Source organism: Vipera ursinii (genome assembly GCF_947247035.1).
Source record: "Vipera ursinii genome assembly, chromosome: 4".
Taxonomy (NCBI): Eukaryota; Metazoa; Chordata; class Lepidosauria; order Squamata; family Viperidae; genus Vipera; species Vipera ursinii.
This window is the reverse complement of record NC_139514.1, coordinates 95258826-95282673: the sequence shown is the minus strand read 5'-3', so window position 1 is coordinate 95282673 and position 23848 is coordinate 95258826. Positions and strand designations below refer to the sequence as shown.

The 23848-nt window shown below is 40.9% G+C and overlaps 1 protein-coding gene across 3 annotated transcripts in view; it reads left to right on the top strand.

The window, feature by feature from the left end:
• The window catches only part of LOC310640627 (protein-lysine methyltransferase METTL21E-like), a 27209-nt gene extending 3361 nt beyond the window's left edge, over window positions 1-23848 (top strand). Inside the window, exons 1-5 of one of the 3 annotated variants that reach the window (XM_083363038.1) lie at window positions 5818-5921; window positions 11408-11503; window positions 13255-13412; window positions 19723-19840; window positions 21881-23848. In XM_083363038.1, coding sequence (XP_083219164.1) covers window positions 11497-11503; window positions 13255-13412; window positions 19723-19840; window positions 21881-22284 — 687 coding nt within the window. In that variant the 5' untranslated portion in view covers window positions 5818-5921; window positions 11408-11496 and the 3' untranslated portion in view covers window positions 22285-23848. Of the gene's footprint in view, window positions 1-5813; window positions 5922-11407; window positions 11537-13254; window positions 13413-19722; window positions 19841-21880 lie in introns of those variants that run through there. The other 2 variants (XM_083363039.1, XM_083363037.1) reach the window with 2 other exon arrangements.

Genomic DNA, 23848 nt, shown 5'->3' with positions numbered 1-23848 from the left:
TTTTGATTCACTCCAACAAATTCTCGGGTTATGAATGTAATTGGCAGGCTCCATTACATTCGTAGCTCAAGGACTACCTGTACTTGCAAAATTATTAAAGGAGAAGAAAAGATACAGTAGTAGCTATGAAGCGATATTCCTCCTTTTTTATTCTACTGAGTGACATAGAAAAGTGCTTTTAGTTATTGAATAGGCTGTGTTGTATACCACAAGCGAATAATGGGATCAAGAATTGTCAACCTGGCTTTGCTTAACTTTGGTGAACAAACAGCTGGGAGTAAATGGGACATGAGTTTGAAATACTGTACAGCTTGACTTCCTGCTTCATGACTACAGTGAAGTGTTAAAGATGCAATGGACAGAAACACTGATTATCTCACCGGATATAAGAGATGTTAACTTTTTGTTGTTTTCATCCCTATGATCACAAAATGTGATATTTTGATCTGGAGCTTTATAAAATGTTTGCATGACATTTGATATGACAAAACCAGAATTGCCTCTAAGGAGAAAGATGAAAGGGCTAGTGAATTTCTCTGTTCATGTTTCTGTAACATTCTTTGTTCAGTTTGGTTTTGTTGTGATTCCTCACCAGCCTGTAGATCTGACAGCTGAGTCTGAGGACTCAAATGAGGAGGAGGGGTCTGAAGTGACATTAGAGTCAGAGGAAGGCTCTGAGGAGCTCCAAGACTTACAGTCTGACGACGAGCCTGGCCCCTCTACTTGCGCTCAGGCTGAGACACAGCTGTGCTGGAAGTCTGAGTTGGACAGTGATGAAGCGCAGCTGGGAAATATCCAGGATGCGCAACGGCGCCAGCAAGAAAAGAGAGCAGGACAGAGGAATGCAATGGGGCGGCTCCAAAGGCAAAGGAGCAGGCATTAAGAAAGCCATGCCTTGGCTGCATAATAAAAGGAAAGGTGTGGAAGGTGCTAGTTGCCAAAGGCAACAGTTTGTGTTGATCGAGTTTCTGTGAACTATGTTTGCCTTGGACATTGACTCAGGTCTGAATAATAAAAGGGGTTTGGGTTTTTCCTGCGGTTCCTGCCTGCTTGATTGGAAGAGGGGTTTCTCCTTGTGAGCATAACAAGGACTCAACAAGGGCTGGGACAGAACAGGTTTATGTTGAAGCCAAAAGAGAAATGGAGGGATGTTATAGTTCATTTTTACCAGCTTTTATAACTTCTAGCCAACATGAATCTTGAGTGATGGAGTTAATACAGGTGGTGTACAACAGGTAGGGAAAATTAGAAGTATCTCATTTTATCCCAGTTCTATGATTGCCTTATTCTCTCAGATATTTCTTAATACAACCATACCATACCATCCATTTTCTTGATTCTAACTTTTTTTTTCATTTACTCCTACCTTCTCCAACTTGATGCCATGTAGATGACAGTTCCCAGAAACTCCAACTATTGTACCAAAGCCATATTGTTTTGATAGTTCTGAAAGATGACACAAAGCAGAGAAAGGCTGATGTAGGCATTCATTTTTTTCCAAACAGTTTAAAACTTGGCAGTTTAAATTGTTCTTGTATGTTGGTGTCATCTCAACTCTTCTTGAGAAAAATGATATCTGGACTGTGAGGATGCTTTAATTTCAGTTTCACTCAGCACCTGCCCTGTAAGTTCTAAAATAAGAGAAGAATCGTATTTCTGCAAAGACCTTTACCTTGTATGGTGTATCTGGCTGTGGGATACGAGGCATTAAAATACCATTCTCTAAAACTAGGTGTCAACTCAAAATTAAGTCGTACTGAGTTGGTCTTCATCAACGGGATACACAGTAAGACTCCAGTCTGATTTTGCTAATTTGAGACCAGCGTCTGACTGGCTTGTTTGTCATCACTGTCCCTTCTGTTTTACGTAACTGTACTTTGTGTTTTGGTTTTCTTCTCCCAATGAAGTTCAAGGGCACTGTTGGTTTTATTACTCTCTTATCGGAGTTATTGATAGATTTTGCCTGTACTTTTTCTGAATATAAATAACAGCAAAAGGTATGTTGCTTAAATAGATTGCATGTATACATTTTCAGATTCTGGAAACAGTTTTTAAAGTTACTCTGAACTATATTTAGTAATGCAATTGTTGCTAGAATACTGTAGTCAAAACAGCTAACAAACAACTGGCTCATATTTTAGGCTTTGCAGGCTATTCTAGATTACAGATCATAAGATCATATGGAAAAGAAAAACATTTTGTGAAATATCAATGGAGGGGAATTTATAACTGAGGAATGAGCAGCGCAGAAAGTTCCTTTGATAATTTTTTTTCTGCCACTGCAACTATTAACAATGATCTAGATCTAAATATGTTTATTTCTTCTGTGTAAACATGCTTATCACAAATTTTATTACAAAATCTGTTTATGTTCTATATAGATACAGCTATGATACTTGGTTGTTGGTTTTATAGCTTCAGCCTTGCTCTGCTAACTTGAATCAATGAATGCATACATCGCTTATGCAAATCTAGAAGTTACTATTTAAGAATAAGCCTTTGTAAATGGCTCAAACCACTTCCAATGATATGGCAGAAAATACTCTCTAAATGTGTTAAACCTGAGTATAAAGGTTCCCTGTAATTGTTTAAACCTACTGTTGGCATGCATGTGTTTTTAATAAGCAATTGGCAAACATATTGTACTCCCTGCTATTTGCTCTGCTGTGTTAGTAGGGCAATCACTAATGGGATAAGTGGAAATAGGACCATTAAGACAGTCCCCCCTGAGGTTTATAGAATGCAACAAATACTTGAATGGTTTGGGGAAAATTTTCAGAAGGCAAAGCTGATAAGTCTGTCAAAGTCTTAGCTGAAGTTTAGAAGGGTAAGACAAAATTAATGGTGTTGCCTCCAAATGCCCTTTTTGGCTTTTCACAGCCTAAACTCCCTGCTTTTCTGGGGAACTCCAAGCAATGAAATAGATCAAGGGACACCATTTGGAGTGCAAATGGTATAATTAATACCCATTCTGAGGCCCGCTGGACAAACAGAACAATGTATAAGTATGCCTATTGCATAAGAATGAAAAAACATTTGCTTTAGATCCTGCAAATACACAGCAAGCAGCACTTTTTGGAATGGGTAATGGCATATTGTCATTTGCTGTAGATCAAGGGTGTCAAACTTGCAATGTCACATGCCGTTTCGTGACGTATCGCAACTTTTTTTTCCATTGCCGGCAATGGGGCGGGCGCGGTTTCGGAATGACGCATCCAGCCCATGGGCTGGCAGTTTGACACCCCTGCTGTAGATGATCTTATGTTGGAACTTCTATCTTACCGATTTATCATTCTCTTTCCCTTCTCCCTCCCTCCCTCCAACCATCCATCCATCCTTAAGATTTATCAGCTGCCCAACTCCAATGGACTTGTATCTTTCTCTTGATATAATATATAGAGATGGGGTCAGTGCATTGTCTGGTCCAATTATGTAGGATCCCTTTAAATTTTTGAGGCTAGAGAACATAGACAAGATACTGGTAGCTAGATAGCCTACAGTGAGTTTAACTGAGCCTTACCCATCTTGGCTTATTCAATGCAGCTAGTGTCTGTGTGACTAGTGAATCCAAGGAGTATAAATGTTTTATGTAATGGTACTGCTAGTCATACAAAAGATAGTGATGCATCCACATCTTAAAAAAACTTTACAAGATTCAGAAATTTATAACAATTACTGCCCAATTACTGCATCCCCCCCATTTTGGACACTTGGAGAAGACAGCCAACATTTTTCAAACAAATTATCTTAATTCACTTCTGTCTGGATTGAGAGCTGGGTATATGAATGAATCACTCTTCATTATCCTGATCAATGATCTCAAGTTGGAAAGAATAGACATTTTATGCTTTTGCAGAATCTTTCGATAATTTTTATTACTAATGATCTAATACTAATTTGTGGCCTGTCATCTGGGCAGTTAGACTATCAATATTATAAGGCATTATCTTGTTCTCTATGGGAGCAGCTATTAGGAGTTGCCATCAATGTGCTGGTGATATTTATGACTTCTGATTCAGCAGGATATATGTATGCTCCAAAGTGGTATCTAGAATTGGTTGGATGAGAACAAAGAAATCAATATTGAATCTTGTCAGTGGGTGGATGTGAATGAATGGATCCTTGGCATGGGAATTTGGGAGTTTTATTAATGGGGAGGCATGCTCTCAGCACAGGAAATATGCCTTAGGTGTTCCTAGAACAGTCACTGTTACTAAAGGCTCAAGTGATCTCTAGGTTGAGAATGCCTATTTCTAGTTTCAGTTAGTTTTTCAGCCAACAGTTGTCTGTGCACCTGTAATTCCACTTTTATATTACTAGAGTGTCCTCACTGTGGGGCTACTATTGTGTTGAGTGCAGAAGATGCAGTTGATTTAGATTGTGCTGGCCAGGTTGTTGAGGGTCACTATCTACATATTTCATCTAGGCCAGACATGTCAAACTCGCGACGTCATGTGACGTTGTGCAACGTATCGGGATGAATTTGCCATTGCCGGCAATGGGGTGGGCGCGGCTTCCGGATGACGCGTCCGGCCTGCGGGCCAGCAGTTTGACACCCCTGATCTAGGCTGAAGCAACTTCAGTTCATATGAACTAAAACAATTGATTACCAATTAGATATTGGGTCAAGTTTGATATTTTAATATTAAATACTTTATAAGGCATATAAAGCCTTAACTTGAGACAAGAACACAAAGGTCACCTTCCCTGGTGTAAGTTTGCATGATCATTAAGATAATCTTGGGAGATCTTATTGCGGTGTTATTAAATGTGGATTATGTGTTAAAGATTTCTCAGCCACAGTGCCTACTAATTAAAATATTTCAGGGGCATCTACTATTACACTGCTCCTGCTATTGAAGAATCATCTTTTCATTCATTTCATTTCTAATTGAATACATTTTCTGTTGTTATTATTTTATATTTTATTTTTCCTGCATTTCCTCCCGTCCAATTTTGGATGTTTGATAATTTTGTAAACACTTTTTATTACAGGGATATTTTTTGTGTAAAACAATTTGAAGTTTTCATAATGTCAACAGTGTAGCAAATAGATATATTTCTGGACAATTCTTGTGAAGTATTTGCCAATCTATAACAAAACATTCGTACAATCTGAAGATGTCAATATTCACATTAGCTATTTAAATAGAACAAATATATTAGCCAAGACATTTTAATTAAGAATTTGAAGATCAATCTAGATTTATAAATAACTTGTGTCATTTATAATTTTCTAAAACCTCAACAATTTGTATGCATTTTATTATTAAATACATGGATTCATTTTTCTAAAGATAACACTTTCCCAAATGATACATCTTTTTATGGTGTGCAGGTTTGAAAATATGCATACGTAGTATATGTCTATGACTGTCATAGCTACCTTTTGATAGGTCTTGCAATTTTGGTTGAATAGGAACCTATCTCAGGTGTTGGGGGGTTGTTGTTGTTTTTTTTTTACATCTCTTGGGTAAAGTTCTATTGGGGAGATGCTGAAATCTGTGAAAACGTGAGATGTGACATAGTGCCAATACAAAAGCATGTCATTCATTCACAAAGTTGGCTTTCCTTAACATGAATTTATACTTGTTCTTTGCTATTGGAGCTACTCCTATCAATAGCCAATAATAATCTAACCACTAAATTATCACTGTATGTTGACCGTTACAGTAAAATTCTTATTTATCCAACCAACCAAGAAAACATTATTGAAGATAATGTGACGGCTCTACTTTTTCATAGAATCAGATTTTATTGTCTTAATTATTACTTCTTATATTATTACTTAGTGTTTTTGGCTTCATTTCTAGGATTGTTAACTTATCTATCCAGGATTTTGAATGACATGGATTCAGAATCCTCACAACAAAAACATGTTATCACAAATGAACTACTTAGAAAACCAGACCATAACAAAGGTAAATATTACCCACTCTTCTACCAGGTTTTGTGACTAGCTTTCTATGTTTCACATTTGTTGACTGGTGATAGAATAGACCTTACAACAAAACCACCAACAGTGGTAGAAAAATTGTGTTTTTTTAGTTGATAACCACATGTTGACATTCTAAGATGAATATATTATTTTTTAATATTCTGGTACATAGTAGTCTCTCAGCACAGGTAATCCTCAAATTATAACCATAGTTAGGACTGAAAATCTGGTTGTAAGTCATTGTGGTTATAAATTGAGGCACCCATGTAAACGAAATCATTTTTTGACATTTTTTGCATTGAGTGTTAAGGAAATCACTGCAGTTGTTAACTAAGTGGTATGGTTGTTAAGTGAACCCTTACTTTCAACTGAGTTTTTTTGTTTTTTTGACACCATATAGTTGAGTCAGGGCTTACTTTTCTCCAGAAAGAGGTAGTTGGATTAGGGGCTTTTCACTTACTCCCCCAGCTCCTACAACGCCTATAAGCTCTAATGTAGGCCCCAGAGACATTTATGTAAATAATGAAAATGCTATATTAACACATTATTTAGTGCTTCTCACAAATACATAGTTTTTCATTATTTTCAATTAAAAAGGAAGTGGTGGGTGTCCATGAAGGAAGCTACATGGGTCCCCACAGATATCATGCTAGGAATTATAGTCTCAACACTTCTGGAATGTGCCATGAGGCGCGCTTTCATTTATTTAATGGGTGAGTAGCATTTCAGTACAGGTAGTCCTCGACTTACAACAATTCGTTTAGTGATGATTCAGAGTTTTTAATGGCACTGAAATATGTGACCATTTTTCACAATTATGACCTTTGTAGCATCCCCATGATCATGTGATCAAAATTCAGATCCTTGGCAACTGGTTCATATTTATGACTGTTGCTGTGTCCCAAGGTCACGTGATCACCTTTTGCGACCTTCTGACAAGCAGAGTCAATGGGGAAACCAGATCCACTTAACAACCAGGTTATTAACTTATCAACTGCAGTGATTCACTTAACAACTGTGGCAAGAAAGGTCATAAAATGGGACAAAACTCACTTAACTGTCTCACAAAAAGAAATTTTGAGCTAAATTGTGGTTGTAAGTCAAGGACTATCTGTATTGAATTTATGTCCCATGATCACTGCTGCCCACTGTTTAGTTGGGAGGAAGGAATTAGGAGAATAGAGACAAAATGAATCAAATGGCAGAGCAGCACAGAGTAAACCCTAAGCAGGACTGTGGAAATAGCTTTATAATAGAAACGAACAACCAATATGTTGCAAAAATGTTGCCCTTCCTCCAATGTGTTATACCAGGGGTGTAAAACTCGCCACGTGATGTGTCGCGACGTATTGTGACTCCCCCCACACCCCCCCCCAGCCGGAGCTGGCGTGATGCATCCGGCCCGCAGGCCGGCAGTTTGACACCCCCATATTACACTATTACCTTTCTATGCCCAACAATATGATCTCCCTTAAGAACATGCTGGCTCAGGCTCTTTGATAATCATTAGGTCATGGAAAACAAATGGAATTATAGACTACATTCAAGGTTTGGTTGAAAAATATGTTTACCAGGGAAAGACTCTTTGAAAAGAGCAATTAAGGTCCCCAAGGTCATCAAGGACTTAGCAAGAGTATCATTTCCCTTGGCAATATTTAAAAAGAGGTTGACCTGGTAACCCTTGTATCCTATTTCAGTGTTTGCAAAGAATGTGTTGCTTTCACTTTCATAGAGATGTTCTCACATGCTGAAATCTCTATCATTTAACTACATTAGGATGTTGGCCCAGAGAGATGCAGCTTTTAGAATGTACTTGAAGTGATTAAAAAAAAACCATTATTATATTAGAAAGGAATGAGACTTACTAAAGGATGATAGAGGGGACTCTGTGGGGACTCAGCATGTAATGGGTTTCAGTTTTCTTAAAATAGAAACAAGGAAAAAAAACAGAAGACAGATTTATACAAGAAAAATGCTTGGATGAGCAATCTAATAAGATAGAAAATTAGTTTATAGGGTTTTAATAGGACCTGATAAAATGGAATAGAATATGCACAAACATTAACACCCTAAGCTCTTAATTGATGGTTTAAATATTCATGTGCAAAAAAACTATCTGTGATTTATTCTGATACTCAGTTTCATCTTATAAAGCAATCAACTTCAATTTGCTTGATTTTACCTTATTATACAAAACATAGAGCCATGTGTTATTGAGTTCAGAGGGATTTACTCCCTGCTCTCTTTCTCTCTGTGTAATATGAACTAGATAACTGCAGTGTTAACTCTTGCGAAGCCACACACAGGTCAACTATTTTACATTTACATTGCTGTGAATGCTGTTTTTGATTAGCTATCAAAACTATAATTTAAAGGGCAATCAGAGTGATAGAGTTGAGGTCTAAAATAGTTTTAACTGGAACTCTTCGAAGCCAAACTATACAAATATGTCACAAGACTAAGGTAAAAAATCTAGATGATCACTAAATGTCAGTAAAAAAGTAGAAGTTTCTGTATCTCATGACTGCCTTTTAGTGACATCTTGGATATTTTTCAAGTCATATCTGGTTTTGGAATTTTTAGGGTTCCCCCCCCCCCTGTATATTTTCCCAACCTAGTGAAATTACTATCTGAGAGAAAATTAAAAGTTACAGGTATGATTTTAACTAGGAAACAATGCAGAAAAGGGCTAATTTCACTTTCACTTGACTTCCCTTGAAATGGGACATTTTTTTAACCCATTGAAAACATTTTTAAATGCATAATATTTGGAAAACAATTTGTCCAATTCCTATATAGGCCATTTGTCATTTCCATGTGAGAAAAAGAAAGTGGCCAAGGAGCGAACTTTATCACATCAACACCTTGACACAATATAGAGTTGCTCTAATTAATTTTAACTGGGGTTTTATTTTTTCAGGGACGGATATAACTTTTTTAATCTGTTTTTAACTTTTGTATTTTTTGTTTTAACCACCCTGTAAACCGCCCTGAGTCCTTCGGGAAAGGGCGGTATATAAATAAAATAAATAAATAATTCACAGGTCTGCAACCCGCGGCTCCGGAGCCTCATGCGGCTCTTTTAGCCGTCTCCTACGGCTCCTAGTCCTCTGCCATGTGCAGTCCAAAAAAAAAAAGTGGGACTAAAAAAGTTCAACCAATCAATTCAAATATGCAGGGTAGGTGCATATCTCGCCTTGGCTCCACTCTTCAGTCAAACCCTGTTCTGCGCATGCGTGCATGTACGTGCATGTGCACACATTTTTTGTGGCTCCCAGTTTTTCCTTTTGTGAGGGAACCGGTTCCGAGTGGCTCTTTCACTGTTTCAGGTTGCTGACCCCTGCTCTAATTGAACCAGCTAAGAATGTTTCAGGAGGAGACTTGATGACATGACTTTGAGGGCAATAGGTCCCCTTGATGTTCATTGTCTTCTTCCAACTGGGTACCAAAGCTAATTTGGGGTGACAAGTACAGTTCATTCAAGGCTAATTCTTAACATCTAATAAAAACTGAAATTTACCCTAAGATCAATTTCTTGTATAAGAAGAGTTACACCAGATATGTCCAAAGGCTAATGTGTTCCCTCAGTTCAGTAGCCCATCAAACACTTGTTGGAAATTTATAAGCATATTATGAACTACATAATCCTATGTACATTGTTTTACCCAGCAATTGGTACAGAGACTGACTGTCTCTAGATGCTGGAGATAATATATATCTAATAATTACTAGCCATTGATAGCCTTCAAGAGCATGAGTCTTATTTTAAAATATTCTATCTTGGTAGTCAATTCTCTTGTCTGCACTAGTAAATTTCACAGTCCTTTAGAACAGAAATACTTTCCTGCAATCATAATTTGATTTCTGCAGAATTAAAAGAAATTATGACTACTTCTTGTAAAAACACTCCAAGGCACTTTATTTGAAATTTAATTCATGCCATACCATATAACATGTTACTATTTTTAAAAATTGGTTTTAATTTCTTGGGTTTGTAAATAGGAACTACGGAGAGCCAGATTCTGACTGACAATTAATACTTCTGAATTAATTGAACAAATATTTCTGCCTTTTCACCTTTACCTTTTGCTTATGAGAAGTCTTTCTGACAGTAAAAGGAGTGCAGGTCACTGTTGGTTCCCAGTGCTTTTCTTCCTCCACCCCTCTCTTTTCTGTTCTCGTGTTCACATTTGGGATTTTTTTTTACATATTGCAGCTGCTTCTTTCCCAAATTCTATCCCCCAACTCTCTACTTGAGTTATTTAATGTTGGTTAAATGATCACCTAGATTCAGCTGTTCTAGCAGGAAGGGCAATCCAGCTCGTAGTTGGGTCAGCCTTCTTTCCATATCGACTTGCACTGCTTCCCCTCCCCTCATGGCCCTCAGGAGAGCTCCAGTGAGGTCCTCCTCAGCTGACTCAAATTGCCTGTCACTTTGCTAGGGAGAGGGCGCACCAAGAGAGCCATGTACTGTGAAGAAAACCACACCCTTGATCCTCGTTCTGATGTGTCCCCAAGGGCCCGCTTTCTCCAGGGAAGAAGAGGGCTCACCCAGTGATGCCAGTGCTCTCAAGCCAGCCCTTGCTGCCATCTAATTGGGTACAGGGGCCAAAGGGAAGAGGGAAGGAGGGTGCAGATAAGCCTCTCCCATTTTCTTTTGTGCCACACAACCTACAGGTTTCAGGGAAGTGTAGTTGGAAGGGGTCACAGTGCTGAAGTGGCCACAGCTTTGCCGAATTTTAATCCTATGGAGTGATGGATTTTGGATGTATTCTGCAAGTTAGCCCACTTGGGTTACCTTGGATAAAAAAGTTATTGCCCTATGATGTACCCTTTGCCCAGTCTGGAGAGAATTGCATGCAGATAAAAGATACAACAGAATAAAATTACATATAAAAAGCTAAAAGGCATGACAAAACTTTAAAAAATCTTGAAGAAGGGGTAGGAGCAGGAGAAGAGCATAAGGTGAACATGGCAAATTAAATTTATAATACAGAGCACTCTATAATGAATCAGTTATATACATTAGAGCTCATGAATGAATCATGTAGAACTTGCAAAGGACTCAAAGTGAAAATATTTACATATAAAATGTAACATTTTTGGACACTGTTTTCGGCTTCAACACGTTCCTGTATTCTGGCTGAATGTCAGTTCATCACAATAGCTCAACAGAAGTGTCCTCAACAAGTAAAATCAATGGGGAATTCGGCAGTTGGTCACCATGTGATGTGATTAACAGCGTGGGATTCATTTAATGATGGTAACCAGATGCATCAGAACTGCTGTCACAAGTGGCAAAGTCACATGATGTACTTTATGACTGTGTTAATAGCATTATAAATCCCATTTCCAATTAATCCTGTTAAGCAAGGATTATCTGTATTATTTATCACATTCTGCTCAATGGAGAAAAAAATGCATTTTATTCAGTGCAAATGTCTTTCTTTTGGTTTGTCAATGCTGCAGTTATTGCTTGTTTTCTTCAAGGCTTTGACATCACAGTCTTTGTCAAGCAGAAGCCAGAATATCAGATATAGCTATTTTGAGAAGGATCTATGATTGGTGAGCTTTGTTGAAAATACCAATTTCTGAAAGGTCTGTTCCTTGCAATGTGAAAGCAAAGTGATAATTCTGTCAGTCTAATACAGAATTAAGATTGCCAGGCACTCTGGTTTTTGCATTAAAAGGATTTGTGGACTTATATAACTGTTAAACTTTCCAGAAACAGTAACCTTTTAAGAAAAAAAGGACACTTGCTGCAATAATCAATTATTTAATAAAGATCTTGATGGGTTGCTTATAATCAAGGGGCATTAGTTACTTACCTCTAGTTTATAAGGTAGTTGGGCTTAACAGCTACTAACTTTGTAGACAAACACTGTTAGAAAGTACGTACAAAGCAAGGAATACTTATTTGTGCTAGAATAGGGATATACAAAAGTGTCCTTAGAGGACAAGAAGTTGGAGAGAGGGCTTTCTTTCTAAGCCCCTGACTGCTTTTAAATAAACTTATCAGTCTGGAATGGGACAATTGGCCGCAGCCACACAGTTGGGCCACTTCACCCTCCCCCTCTGCAACTGACCCACCACTGGCGTTCATCTGTTGGCATTTCTCCCCTGCCACTGGTCCCTCCCCTGCCCGCTCATCCCAGGCAATTTGATGAGGGACACTTGTGCCGGCCAATTCGCAGTATGGGACAATTAGCTGCATGTCCTGGCAGCCAATCCGCATGCCAGGGAGTGGGCCTCTGCCTTCCCATTGGATGCAGTCCTTCCAGCTTGACTTCCTGAAGTACTCATATTCCTTCTCAGACATTTGGGGTGGGCTACAGATGGGAGGAGGAAGGGAGAGACTTTCTTCCCCTTGCTGGGAAACTTTCCAGGGGCCTCGCCCAGCACAGGGGTGGTGTGGAGTGTAGGGAGGGAGAGACCAGAATTCCAAAGGTGAAAGAGCTTCAAAGGGGACAATTAAAGCAATCTCCATGTTTTTTTTCTTGCTCCTGTCCTACCCAGGCCTGCACGCTATTGATGCTGGAAGTTCCCTGCCTGAAACTTTCTTGGTGAAGAGCTTGGAGCCCTCTCACCCCAACTGCCCACAGTGTTTTCTCTCCCCCCTCATGCCCTAAACCACCACCATGAGAGGTTTTCCAGCAAGGCAAAGAACGATTCTCTCTCCTTCCCTGTTCATAGCCTGCCCCAAATGTTGGAGAAGGAATTTGAGCACTTCAGGAAGCCGAGGTGGTGGGTCTACATCCAATGGGAAGGCCGAGGCCCACCCCTCGGCATGCGGATTGGATGCCTGGATGCCTGGCTAATTGTTCCACACTGCAAATTGGCTAGAGACAAGTGTCTTTGGACCAATTGCCCAGGACGAGGGGGAGGGAGAGGAGCGTGGGGCAACAATGGTGGGAGGAGTGCTGGTGGACGGCCAGCTGAGGATGAACGTCCACAGTGGGTCAGCTGAGGCTGAGGGGGTGGGGTGAAGTGGGCGTGGCCATGTGGCTGCAGCCAATTATCCTAGACCCATATCTGTTTCCTAATTATGAAGATTCAGTTGGTTACAAGACTACTGCAGTAGGGTTTTTATTTCATTGTTACTGAATTACAAAGGGAAAAAATTATTACAGTTTTATGAATATGTACATAATGTCTACAAATGTATTAAAACTTTCATTGTGGGGATCCTTTACCAGTATTGATATAAATATTTTGATATTTAAAAGGGATATCTGCCTCTTGCTATTTTTAACATATCTGTTATTGTTATATATTGTCACTGTCATTGTTATATGTTTGTTGTTATTTTAAATTAGGACAAAATGGAGATGAGGGCGTAGTTGCAGAGATCATGGGACGATGTTTCTGTCCATCTTTGATAACCACCCATACTTGGGAAGAATTCAGTTTTGCTGGCCACAGGATCAAGATTACGGAAGCTACAGACAGTTATGGAGCTGTGGTTTGGCCTTCGGTATTGTTGTCATACAATATTATTGGCTTTGATATCTGAAATAAAGTACAGCAGTGTATTCCACAGGCCTGTATCTGCTTTGGAAATAAGCCCATAGAAGTAATTAGTTTGCTTGCTTGCTTGTTGTTATTCCACTGAATTTCTGATTTATTTTGGAGCTAAGAACCTACCCTCTGCAGTTAGCAGAGGAAGCAAGCAAGTTGGGTGACCAGGATGGAGTTTTGTCCTTCCTGCATTACTTCACTCACACGGCATGGGATTCCTAATCACTTATGGCCACAAGTCAAATGATTAAATATATGAAATACAGATAGATTTTACTTATCAAATGCCTCATGCAATGGCCATTTGCAACTATAAGGGTTCAAAAAAACCCCTCCTTTGCAACCAAGGTGCATATTTATGACCTTTGCACTCTCTCTCTCTCAGTCATGTATTTGCCATTAAAATCCTTTAGTGCATGTCTTGTGCCTGACCTGCTTTTTCTTCTTTTACCTTTCTTGCAGTGTGGAGAAATTGCCTAAACAAGCAATCTCTCCTGGGCCTCACTGTTTTTTTTCCTCCTCCCCTCCTCAAAGAGCAGAGAAATTGGAGAGGAAGGAATTAAAAAAGAGTAAGCAGGCACACAATGGGGAATACACATCAAAAGGAATGAGTTAGTGCCGGCTGTTTGCCTAGAACAGGGCTTTTCAAACAGTGGTACGCGTACCACTACTGGTACGTGAGCACCTGGCTGGTGATATGCATAGGACTGGTTGAACAGCACTGTAAAAAAAAAAGTAAAAAGCGTTTTTTACTAACCTGCTTTCAGCTGCATTCCGTTTCTCCATTTGCTTCTCAGCCACGTGTTTGTGGGACAAAAAAAGTTCAATTGAGACTTTCTAATTTTGCGAGAAGTTAGAAGGTCTCATGGAACTTTTTTTTTCTTTTTTACCGATAGTCCCACAAACACGTGGCGAAGGCAGAGAAGCTGAGAAATGGAATGCAGCTGAAAGCAGGTTAGTAAAAAAAATACTTGGGGTTGGTGAGAGCATCTGGGTGGGGGTGGGGGCTGGCAGAACCTGGCTAGGCTTGTTCCATCCAGACGTCTTTTGCACTCGCCAAAAGAAGGGAGGGAGCCCCGCCTTTCCTCCCGAATGCTCGAGTGGGGTTTCTGCAGGGTTTCTGCATGGTCTCCACTGCAGGGAGGTCCATGCCTGCAGCCATGAGGACGCCACTGGAATTCCCCTTCCCACAGTGTGATGCCAGATTGTCCCATGCCCTCTGCAGAGAGCTCCCAGTGGTCTGCTGGCTCACTAGCAGCCACCCTAGCTGAAGAGGAGAATGGGGGAAAGGCGGCGAGCCTGGAACCAGCCCTGACTGCTCTGGAGGGCTTCTGGCATTCTGCTCGCTGCCCCACTCCTGCTCTCTTCGCTGGCTGGAGCCACCACCGGGAGCCCTCCGGAGCAGTCAGGGATGGTTCCAGGCTCACTGCCTTTCTCCCGTTCTCACTGGCGACCCCCTGCAGAGCTCCGTCAGTGACAGCTGAAGGAGGAGGTAAGTCTGCGGGCAGCCCCGGAGCCGGAGCAGTGGCCAGGGGAGGGGGAGCACAGGCGGCACAGTTCCGATGGCCGGTGTGCCCCACGGAGAAGCGCCTGTGACCTTTGCCTGGCCTCAGCCCAACTTTTCTACCTGGCAGCTGGTGAAGGGCGGAGGGGCTAGGAGAGATTGGCTGGTCCAGAAGCAGGCTCGGAAGAACGCTGCTCCTGGAGGCCGGGGGTGGCTGCACCAGAACACCACAGCTGAGCGGCAGAAAGCCACAAGGAGGTTGGGGAGGGGGAGGGCGGTCAGATGCAGAAGGGAGAAATGACAACAGCCAACACCTCTGTTCCTTCCTTAGTCCCCAACCCGCAAACGCGCAGGGGTGGGGAGGAATCGAGAGGAGGAGCTGAATGCTGTGGGATTTCCACAGGAAATATTGAACCCGTCTCTCCCTTGGCCACTGCTGCAGTGGCAGCAGCAGGTGCTGCCTGAAGGAGGAAGCCAAACGGAGCATTTCACCACCGAGCAAGTTGCGGAGGTGCGCAGCAAGTTTGGTGACACACGTGCCCGCCTCTAGAACGTTTCTCACCTGCTCGCTGCCCCTCATCATGGCTGCCTTGAGGTTGGGGCCGTAGGCCTCTGAAAAGCCTTGGAGAGCCTGAAGACAGGAGGGGAGGGAGGACGGGAAGGAGGTGGTGTTGCAACATCTGGCAGAACCTCAACTCGCTGGCTTATCCCCCGCCCCCGTCGCTTTGAGTGTCATTGACTTCTATCTAGGGAAAGCCCCGCTGGTCCCACACAGGGGAGCAAGGGCGCTGAGTGGGACACTTGGTCCCTCAGGCAGTTGAGGGTTTTTTTGGGGGGGAGCTTCTGCTAGCTGGAGATGCTGGGAACTGAAATGCAAAGGGCAGCGGGTGGGTGGGAAGGGAGGGAGCAGCCGCTGCCTGGTGAGGCAGGCAGATGGGCGGGCAGGGAAGGCACCGCTCCCTCGTGGCCAGGTAGGGGAGGCGCCGGGCCCAGTGGGGTAGGTGGCCGCCCAGCTCCGCTTCCCTGCACTCACCTGGTTGGCGCAGTTGGGAGTGCTGGGCGGCCTGCAGGCGCCGCTCACCGTCTGCCAGCTGAGCCCGGAAGCCAGAGCACACCGCCCCTGATGGGGCCTTGTGGTGGTGTGGCCTGGCCAGATGCTCTCGGGGGAGCCCTCTGGCTCTTTGCCCCCGGAGTGCTCCCAGGTGCCCTTTCCTTGAACCCCCCCAGCCAAAGCTGAGCTTTCGCTCCTGGCCCTCTTGGCTTCTGCGAATTGTTGTAAGTCGAGGACTACCTGTACTTTATCATTTTTTTCCTTTTTTTGGTCATTTTTTTTACACCTTGCTGGGTGACTGGTGGTATTTGGATAGTGCCTTATCCTAAAAGTGGTACAATGGGTGAAAATGTTGAAAAGCCCTGGCCTAGAACAGATGCGGTTCCCAACCCCAAGCATACTAGGCAAGCAAATGATGTTAACCCATTTTTTGATGTGTATTTCCCATTGTGTGGCTGAATAGCCTCTTCCTCCCCAATGAATGTAAATACAACTATTAAATCTCTTACTGGTAATTAAGTCAGTGCTGGGGTGAGCATCCCAAAGGGAGGGAGAGTGGAGAAAAAAAAAGGAAAGCAAAGTTGTATAATGTTATTTTTGTCACAGAATTACTGATCCCAATTCTGATTGCTAAACAAGCACTACATGTATTTGGATTTTTTTTGTAAAATTTGGAAAACATAATGCTCAAAAATATAAATGAGGAAAATCCACACACAGTGGAATATTAAGGTTAGGGACTTCCACATCTCTATTCCTGGGTAGATTTAATATTCACAGATCAAAAGGCAATCATTTGACAATGTAATTCACCAAATATCAGAAATATGAAATTATTTTAGATTTATTAAAAGCATACCCCATCTCTCTTTTATCAGTAATGTTCCTAGGCAGTTTCAGTTAAGATGCTGAACAGATTTTATTTGCTCTACATTGCTTTTATGACCATTGCCTATATTTCAAATCAAAAAGTATGTCATTCACATGTTCCATTTTCTAAAGCATTTAGCCATGAATCATTCATTAGATGATTCTTAATTCTGTTGTAACATCTAAATCTCACTGTCTGAATGCTCTTTTGGGGCTGGACCTCCCCCCTCCTGCTGTTTGACTTTGTCCACTGCTCCTTTTGGGTCTTGAAGTCTCAATATTTCCCCACTGAACTTCTTCCTTGTTGGTGAAAATCCATCAGCCTTTCCCTCTCTTTCACCGACTGAGAATTGCCGATGATAATTTGTACTTCCAAACACACTTGCAAGGATGGAGACCCAGTTGAGCAGAATGCTACAGGGAGAGAAGCCTTGTGCTCCACCCCCATCTCTTATCTCTTACTCTCAAGTAACCTTTCTTTCTTGTCTTATTCTCCTTAAGCTCCCCCTTTCTAGAGTAACCTTCTAGACCAGGGGTAGGCAACCTCAGCTCTTTTATGACTCATGGACTTCAACTCCCAGAATTCCTGAGTCAGCTGGGAGTTGAAGTCCATGAGTCATAAAAGAGCCGAGGTTGCCTACCCCTGTATCTAGACCAGACATGTCAAACTCGCAACATCACGTGATGTCGCGTGACGCATCGGAGCTTTTTCCCCATTGCCGGCAATGGGGTGGGCGCGGTTTTGTTGTGACGCATCCAGCCCACGGGCCGGCAGTTTGACACCCCTGATCTAGACTAAACTTCTTCAGCTCTTCTCCATTCTCAGTTCTATAGCTCATTGTTAGAGTTTTCTAATTTCTGAATACTTTTTATGCCAATTTACCCTTTGGGACAACTAGCTTCCTTGTCAAGAAGTCTCCAATTCTATATTCTTTCATTGGCTCCAAACTGTCCAACTTTTTGCCTGCAGCACAATTCATTTCCTCTTAATCTCATCTTTTATTTGCTCTTTCTGGAGGTTCTTATCCCCATTTGATTTCAACTTCCTCTAATTACAGCCCTTTGCAACTAGATCAGGGGTCTTCAAACTTGGCCCTTTTATGACTTATGGACTTCAACTCCCAGAATTCCTCAGCCAGCATGCCTGGCTGAGGAATTCTGAGAGTTGACATTCACAAGTCATAAAAGGGCCAAGTCTGAAGACCCCTGAACTAGATAATATCATTCTTCCCTCCTGCCTCCCCAGCAAACTGCTACCAGTTTGTTCCAAACATTAACTTCAGCACAATCATCCCGATTGTAAAAGCATGGGTCAAGAGCACATGGAAGCGTACAAACTCAGACTGTTCAGAAGTGTCTCATATTAAAATGGTAATTGTCTTTACAGTATATTTTACTAGGGCTTCCAATAGACATTTGGTTCATCACTCTGGAAATTCAATCTGATTTACATAGGCCTTTGTTCCGATCCTGCACAAACAACTTGTGTAATGGGTTTGTATAATCCTAAACATTTTATTAAAGAAGATATCAGAATCTGAAAATAATGTACAGTGTGACATTTATATTGTAATTTAAAAACATTAGATATCAAGCATAAAAGGTGTTATTTCAAAGCAAATGTTCATCTGCCAATTAGTAAAGTTTACAGTTGGGACGCGGTGGCTCAGTGGGTTAGGACGCTGAGCTTGTCGATCAGAAGGTCGGCAGTTTGGCAGGTCGAATCCCGAGTGCCACTTAACAGAGTGAGCGCCTGTTGCTCGTCCCAGCTTCTGCCAACCTAGCAGTTCGAAAGCACGTAAAAATGCAAGTAGAAAAATAGGGACCAGTATGGTGGGAAGGTAACAGCGTTCCGTGCGCCTTTGGCGTCTAGTCATGCCGGCCACACGACCACGGAGACGTCCTCGGACAAGCGCTGGCTCTTCGGCTTTGAAACGGAGATGAGCACCGGCCCCTAGAGTCGGAAACGACTAGCACGCATGTGCGGGGGAACCTTTACCTTTACCTTACAGTTGAAACAAAGGAATGAAAAAAGAATGAAAGAATGAAACAAAAATAGTAGCAATTAGCTTATCAGCGGTTGGCTTAAGGTGAAATGACATTTGATTCATGTGTGCTTTGCTACCCATGATTCAGTTAGATGGAATGATAATAGATGGAGAAGTTCCACTGTTTTGTAGAAATTAGTGGCTCACATTGCATTTTATTTAAAGAAAAAGGAGAAAAATAAATCTTAGGAAGTCCAGTTTTAAATCCCTCACATGGCATGCATGTTTTGCCCCTTAATTCTGAGCACTATATTGTTCCTAGTTTCCATTTTTGACAGTACTATGCTAGCTATCCAGAAGGGCACCTATAACAATGTTGGAAGGAGTTAGAATAGACATAGTCAGGAAATAATAGCATGGTGTTAGAAGACCCTTGTAATTAATTGTGGAAGACAACATAGGAGTTTTACAGTTTACAGCAGAAGAAGATAATCTATTGCTCTCCATATGTTTTGGGCTGCAAATCTCACCGTCCCCTGGCATGTTGATTAACAGTTATGGAGCGTTATAATCCAAATAATCTGAAAAATTCTAGATTTGCCAATTGTCTAAAACTAGTTCATATAAAACAAACTTGAACTTCTGATTATTTCTCTAACTTCCTAAGATTCATGCTTTTCATACATATTTTTGTGTCAAGAGATTCTTTTATTCATATACACTAAAGTTTCTTTCTCCTCTTTGTTACTTTATAGTAATTAAAGGGTGGCCTTGTTGAGCTAAAGGCATTGTTTCATTATTCTTTTTCAGAATTGCCAATTGCCAATTTATTCTTGTTCTTTTTCATTCTCAGGCTCTTGTTCTATGCTATTTTTTGGAAACAAATGTGAAGCTTTGTAACATGGTTGACAAAAATGTTATTGAAATTGGAGCTGGAACAGGCCTTGTCTCTATAGTAGCCAGCTTGCTAGGTAAGTGGTAGTATCTCCTGCTGTGCCCTCCGTTTTTAAAAATAGCACATGTGATACTAGTATCTGGAGGGACATAAAACAGGTGGAAAAAACAGGTGCAAAATTGATTTATTCTCAGAGCAAATCCACTTTGAACAGGACACCAATCTTGAGAATAGTATTTTTGGGTTCATCAGTTTCTGAAGTAAATTGCTGATGTGTTTGTCCTTGGGCTAATGTGCCTCAAATTCTAGTATGGGGAGCAATTGGCTTTATTCCCATGGACCTCTCCCATGGATCTCACTGCAGCCCTGATTTAAATAGGACACCTTGGTCAGAGAGGGAAACAAAATAGACTAACTGAACCAGGATGGCAAAAACCCTGACCACCATTAGATGGAAGCAAGCAGCTCAGAGAACAACTTGATGTTGCCACTAGTGACTGTACAGATTTTACATTTACATGCTTTAAATGGAAAAAAAAATGGGAGCTGCAATTGAACTATGGATTCAATAAATCCGTTCAGACTGGGAATTGTGATAGGGATAAAGAGATAATTCAGCTAGCTTTTAACAGGATTCCGATCGCCATTGTTCCCCTTCCCATAATTTACTTTAATCAGATGTAGGCAGGTGTAGTGGGGTGGAAAGGAGAAGCAGGGGAAACCTGCCTTTCTGGTGACTGTTCTCCTGGCATTAAGAAGACCCACTTCCCCAACAGAAGATGTGCTGCCTTCAGAGATGCTTCCTTTTTGCACCTTTTGATCCTGCTTTCTGTCACCTTCCCAGCATCTGAGGGCTAAAGTCTCAGTAGACTAAGTATATAAAAAGCTGCTTCTTCAACCTACCCTTGGCTGCCTGACGGTCCTGCTAGCCAAAATGATAATGCTGAAAGAAGTCAGGGCAACTTCATCATGGAGCTACATGTAGGAGGATAGCCGGAGAAGCTGTCCACTGTGGGTCTCTTCTGCATCCCTCCCCACTGCCAGGCAGCTTTATCTTGGGGGGTGTTGCTTCCATCCTATTTTTCCTTTCTGAGTATTAAAAGAAGTGGGGAAATTACGATACAGCTGCCTTTCTATGGGGAAGATGTAGGACTTTCCCTACCCCCTCTCCATGGTTTCTGCTACTCATGGGTGGCAGAAGAGAGAGGTAAAAGAAACAAGGACAGGTTATTCATTTTCTTCCAGTTCTTTATTGCCATTGAAAGATCCCTCTCTGGGATTGGAAAATTAACAGCAGTAACTTGACCTAACAGAGACATTCCTTCTCTCTGCTCCATCCCCAACCCTTGGCTTTCTTTTTTCCCAACTTCTGGTCTAAGATAAAAACAAACTTTGATTGGCTTTCTTTACCTCTAACAGATTTGCAGGGTGGATGTGACATAATGTTAAGAGCAGCATTGTCTTGTCATGATGTGAGTCCTCTCCCTTTTGTATGAGTGGCATGAAATTGCACATACAGTCCAAAGTGATCAACTTTGCAGCAAGGCAATATGGTGTTAATTGCTATTATTTTGATGAAAGCAAAAAGTTCCTGCAGACACATGCATCCTGTCCTAATGTGGACAGGAACCCTACTCTGCTTTGTGGCTAAGGCAGAGTCAGAGGTTGGAAATGCAACCAGAGTAGTCTTCTGCTGACTTCCAGCTTGGATAGTAACAGTATAGTCCTGTTGCATGGAAAAGCTTGTAGTAAATGGTTTAAAATTATCTAGTGAGTTTCATGACTAGTTTGGCAATGTGACCATAAGGCCATACTGATTCATTGAGCCTACAAACTTAATGTATAGTTGTGGAGTGTCACATTATCAGAAAGCCTTTCTGCTCAAGTTTGCTCCGCTCACAGTTGTAAGCTAAATAAATATTACAAAACTATAATCTAAAATTGGCCTGGAATTTCATCAGGTAAGGAATTGGAGACAGATAAGAATATTGTATTACTTACAGTGGGCCACACTTCATCATTTTTACTTATGCTACAGAGAATTATAAAAATAATTTGTACTAGTTTCTTCAACGCTTCTCAATAAATAATGACATTGTGGTCCTTTTTGTCACAGGTGCTCATGTGATTTCCACTGACTTGCCTGAAGTGCTAGGAAACCTTCAGTACAATCTTCTCAGAAGCACAAAACTGAAATGCAAACATGAGCCTCAGGTGAAAGCATTGGTCTGGGGGGTGGACCTGCAGAAGAATTTTCCCAGGTCTTCATCTCAGTTTGACTACATATTGGCTGCTGATGTTGTATACCACCACCCTTACTTGGAAGAGCTGCTTCTAACCTTTGATCATTTGTGTATGGATAATACCACCATCATCTGGGCCATGCGGTTCAGATTGGAAAGTGAAAACTCGTTTGTGGACCAATTCAAAAAACTGTTCCATCTAGAAGTGATTTCTGATTTTCCTAGTTTAAATATAACTTTGTTTAAAGCAAAGAGGAGGCCAAAACAACTCCAATAACTGCATCCTGGATTGTTAAATATCCAATAATTAGGTGGTTTAATAAAACAAGACAAGACAAGACAAGACTAGGAATAGAATAGAATAGAATAGAATTCTTTTATTGGCCAAGTGTGATTGGACACACAAGGAATTTGTTTCTGGTGTATACGAGCAACAAGTGATAAATCGTGATCATAATCGTAAAATACATTCATCGTAAACCTTCAGTGATAGTCATAGGATACTAAATAAACAACATAAATCATAATATACTAATAAAAACAATCAACATAAATCATGAGATACAAATAACAAAGTTATAGTCATAAGAAACTAAGGAAATAGGTAATAGGATCAAAATAGGATCAAAATCAAGCAAGTTAATTTGCTTGATTTTCCAGTTCTGAATGCGCAAGATTGCTGGAGTACTCAAATATTTTATTTCTTATCAACATTTCAGTTCAACTACAGATTCAGGCTACCGTGATGATTATTCTAAAACTAAAATTCAGTTGCATGCTTTTATATGAATTAGTTATGAGCTGCCAAGTTAACCCTACATTCTCAATTGACATTTTGATTATTTCAGAGGTGGCAAGTTAACCTGCTGTGATAAAATAGAGAGAGGTGGTTGCTTCAGGCAACACATATTATGGGTGTAGGAACGGTGGTGAAATGATAGGATATAAATGCTATTCTGTTGATAATGCCTAAGGAAGACCCAACTGCCTGCCTTATCAAGTTTTATTTATTTATTAACTGTATATGCCAATATTTGTCATGTTTTGTGGAAAGGAGTAGAGGTTAATGGCTAATTCCCATTAAGTAATAACCAGGACTGAATATCACATATCCTTTTCTCAGCCTGCCTTGAAGAAGTATTTAGCAAACTAGACTGGGCAACAGATGAAATAAAAATCAATCACTTAAGATTTGCAGATGATGTTCTCTTCTCACAAGACTCAGAAGAGCTACAAAGAGTTGCACAAAGCAGGAGAATCATTTGGCTTAAAAATAAACCTGAAAAAGAGCTAGGTTATGTTTAATAACTACCAAAGAAAGAAAGAAAAAATATATCTGGAAAAGAACTAGATGTAGTAGACCACTACATATGCCTTGGCCATCAGATCTCAGTGAAAGGTGATATAATAAAGGAAATTGAACAGCATGTTAAATGTGGTTGGCAGGCATTCGGCAAGTTAAGCATAATTTTCAAGAGCAACCTCCCCCTATGCTTGAAGAGAAAGGTTGTCTATTGGTGTGCGCTACCTGCTCTAACATATGCCAGTGAAACATGGATACTAACCTCATAATTGATACAAAACCTATGAGTGGGGCAAAGAGCCCTGGAAAGATACATGCTTGGCATTACAAAACAAGATAGAAAGATCTGTACGTGGGTTAGAGAACAAACAAAAGTATACAATATCATCAAGAGAATAAAAGAATTGAAATGGAAATGGGCTGCTCACATAGCAAGAAGAACTGATGGCAGATTGACCAAGGCAGTCCTAGAATGGATGCCGCTTGATAAAAAGCGTCCACAAAAGAGACCTAAAACAAGATGGATCAATGACATCAG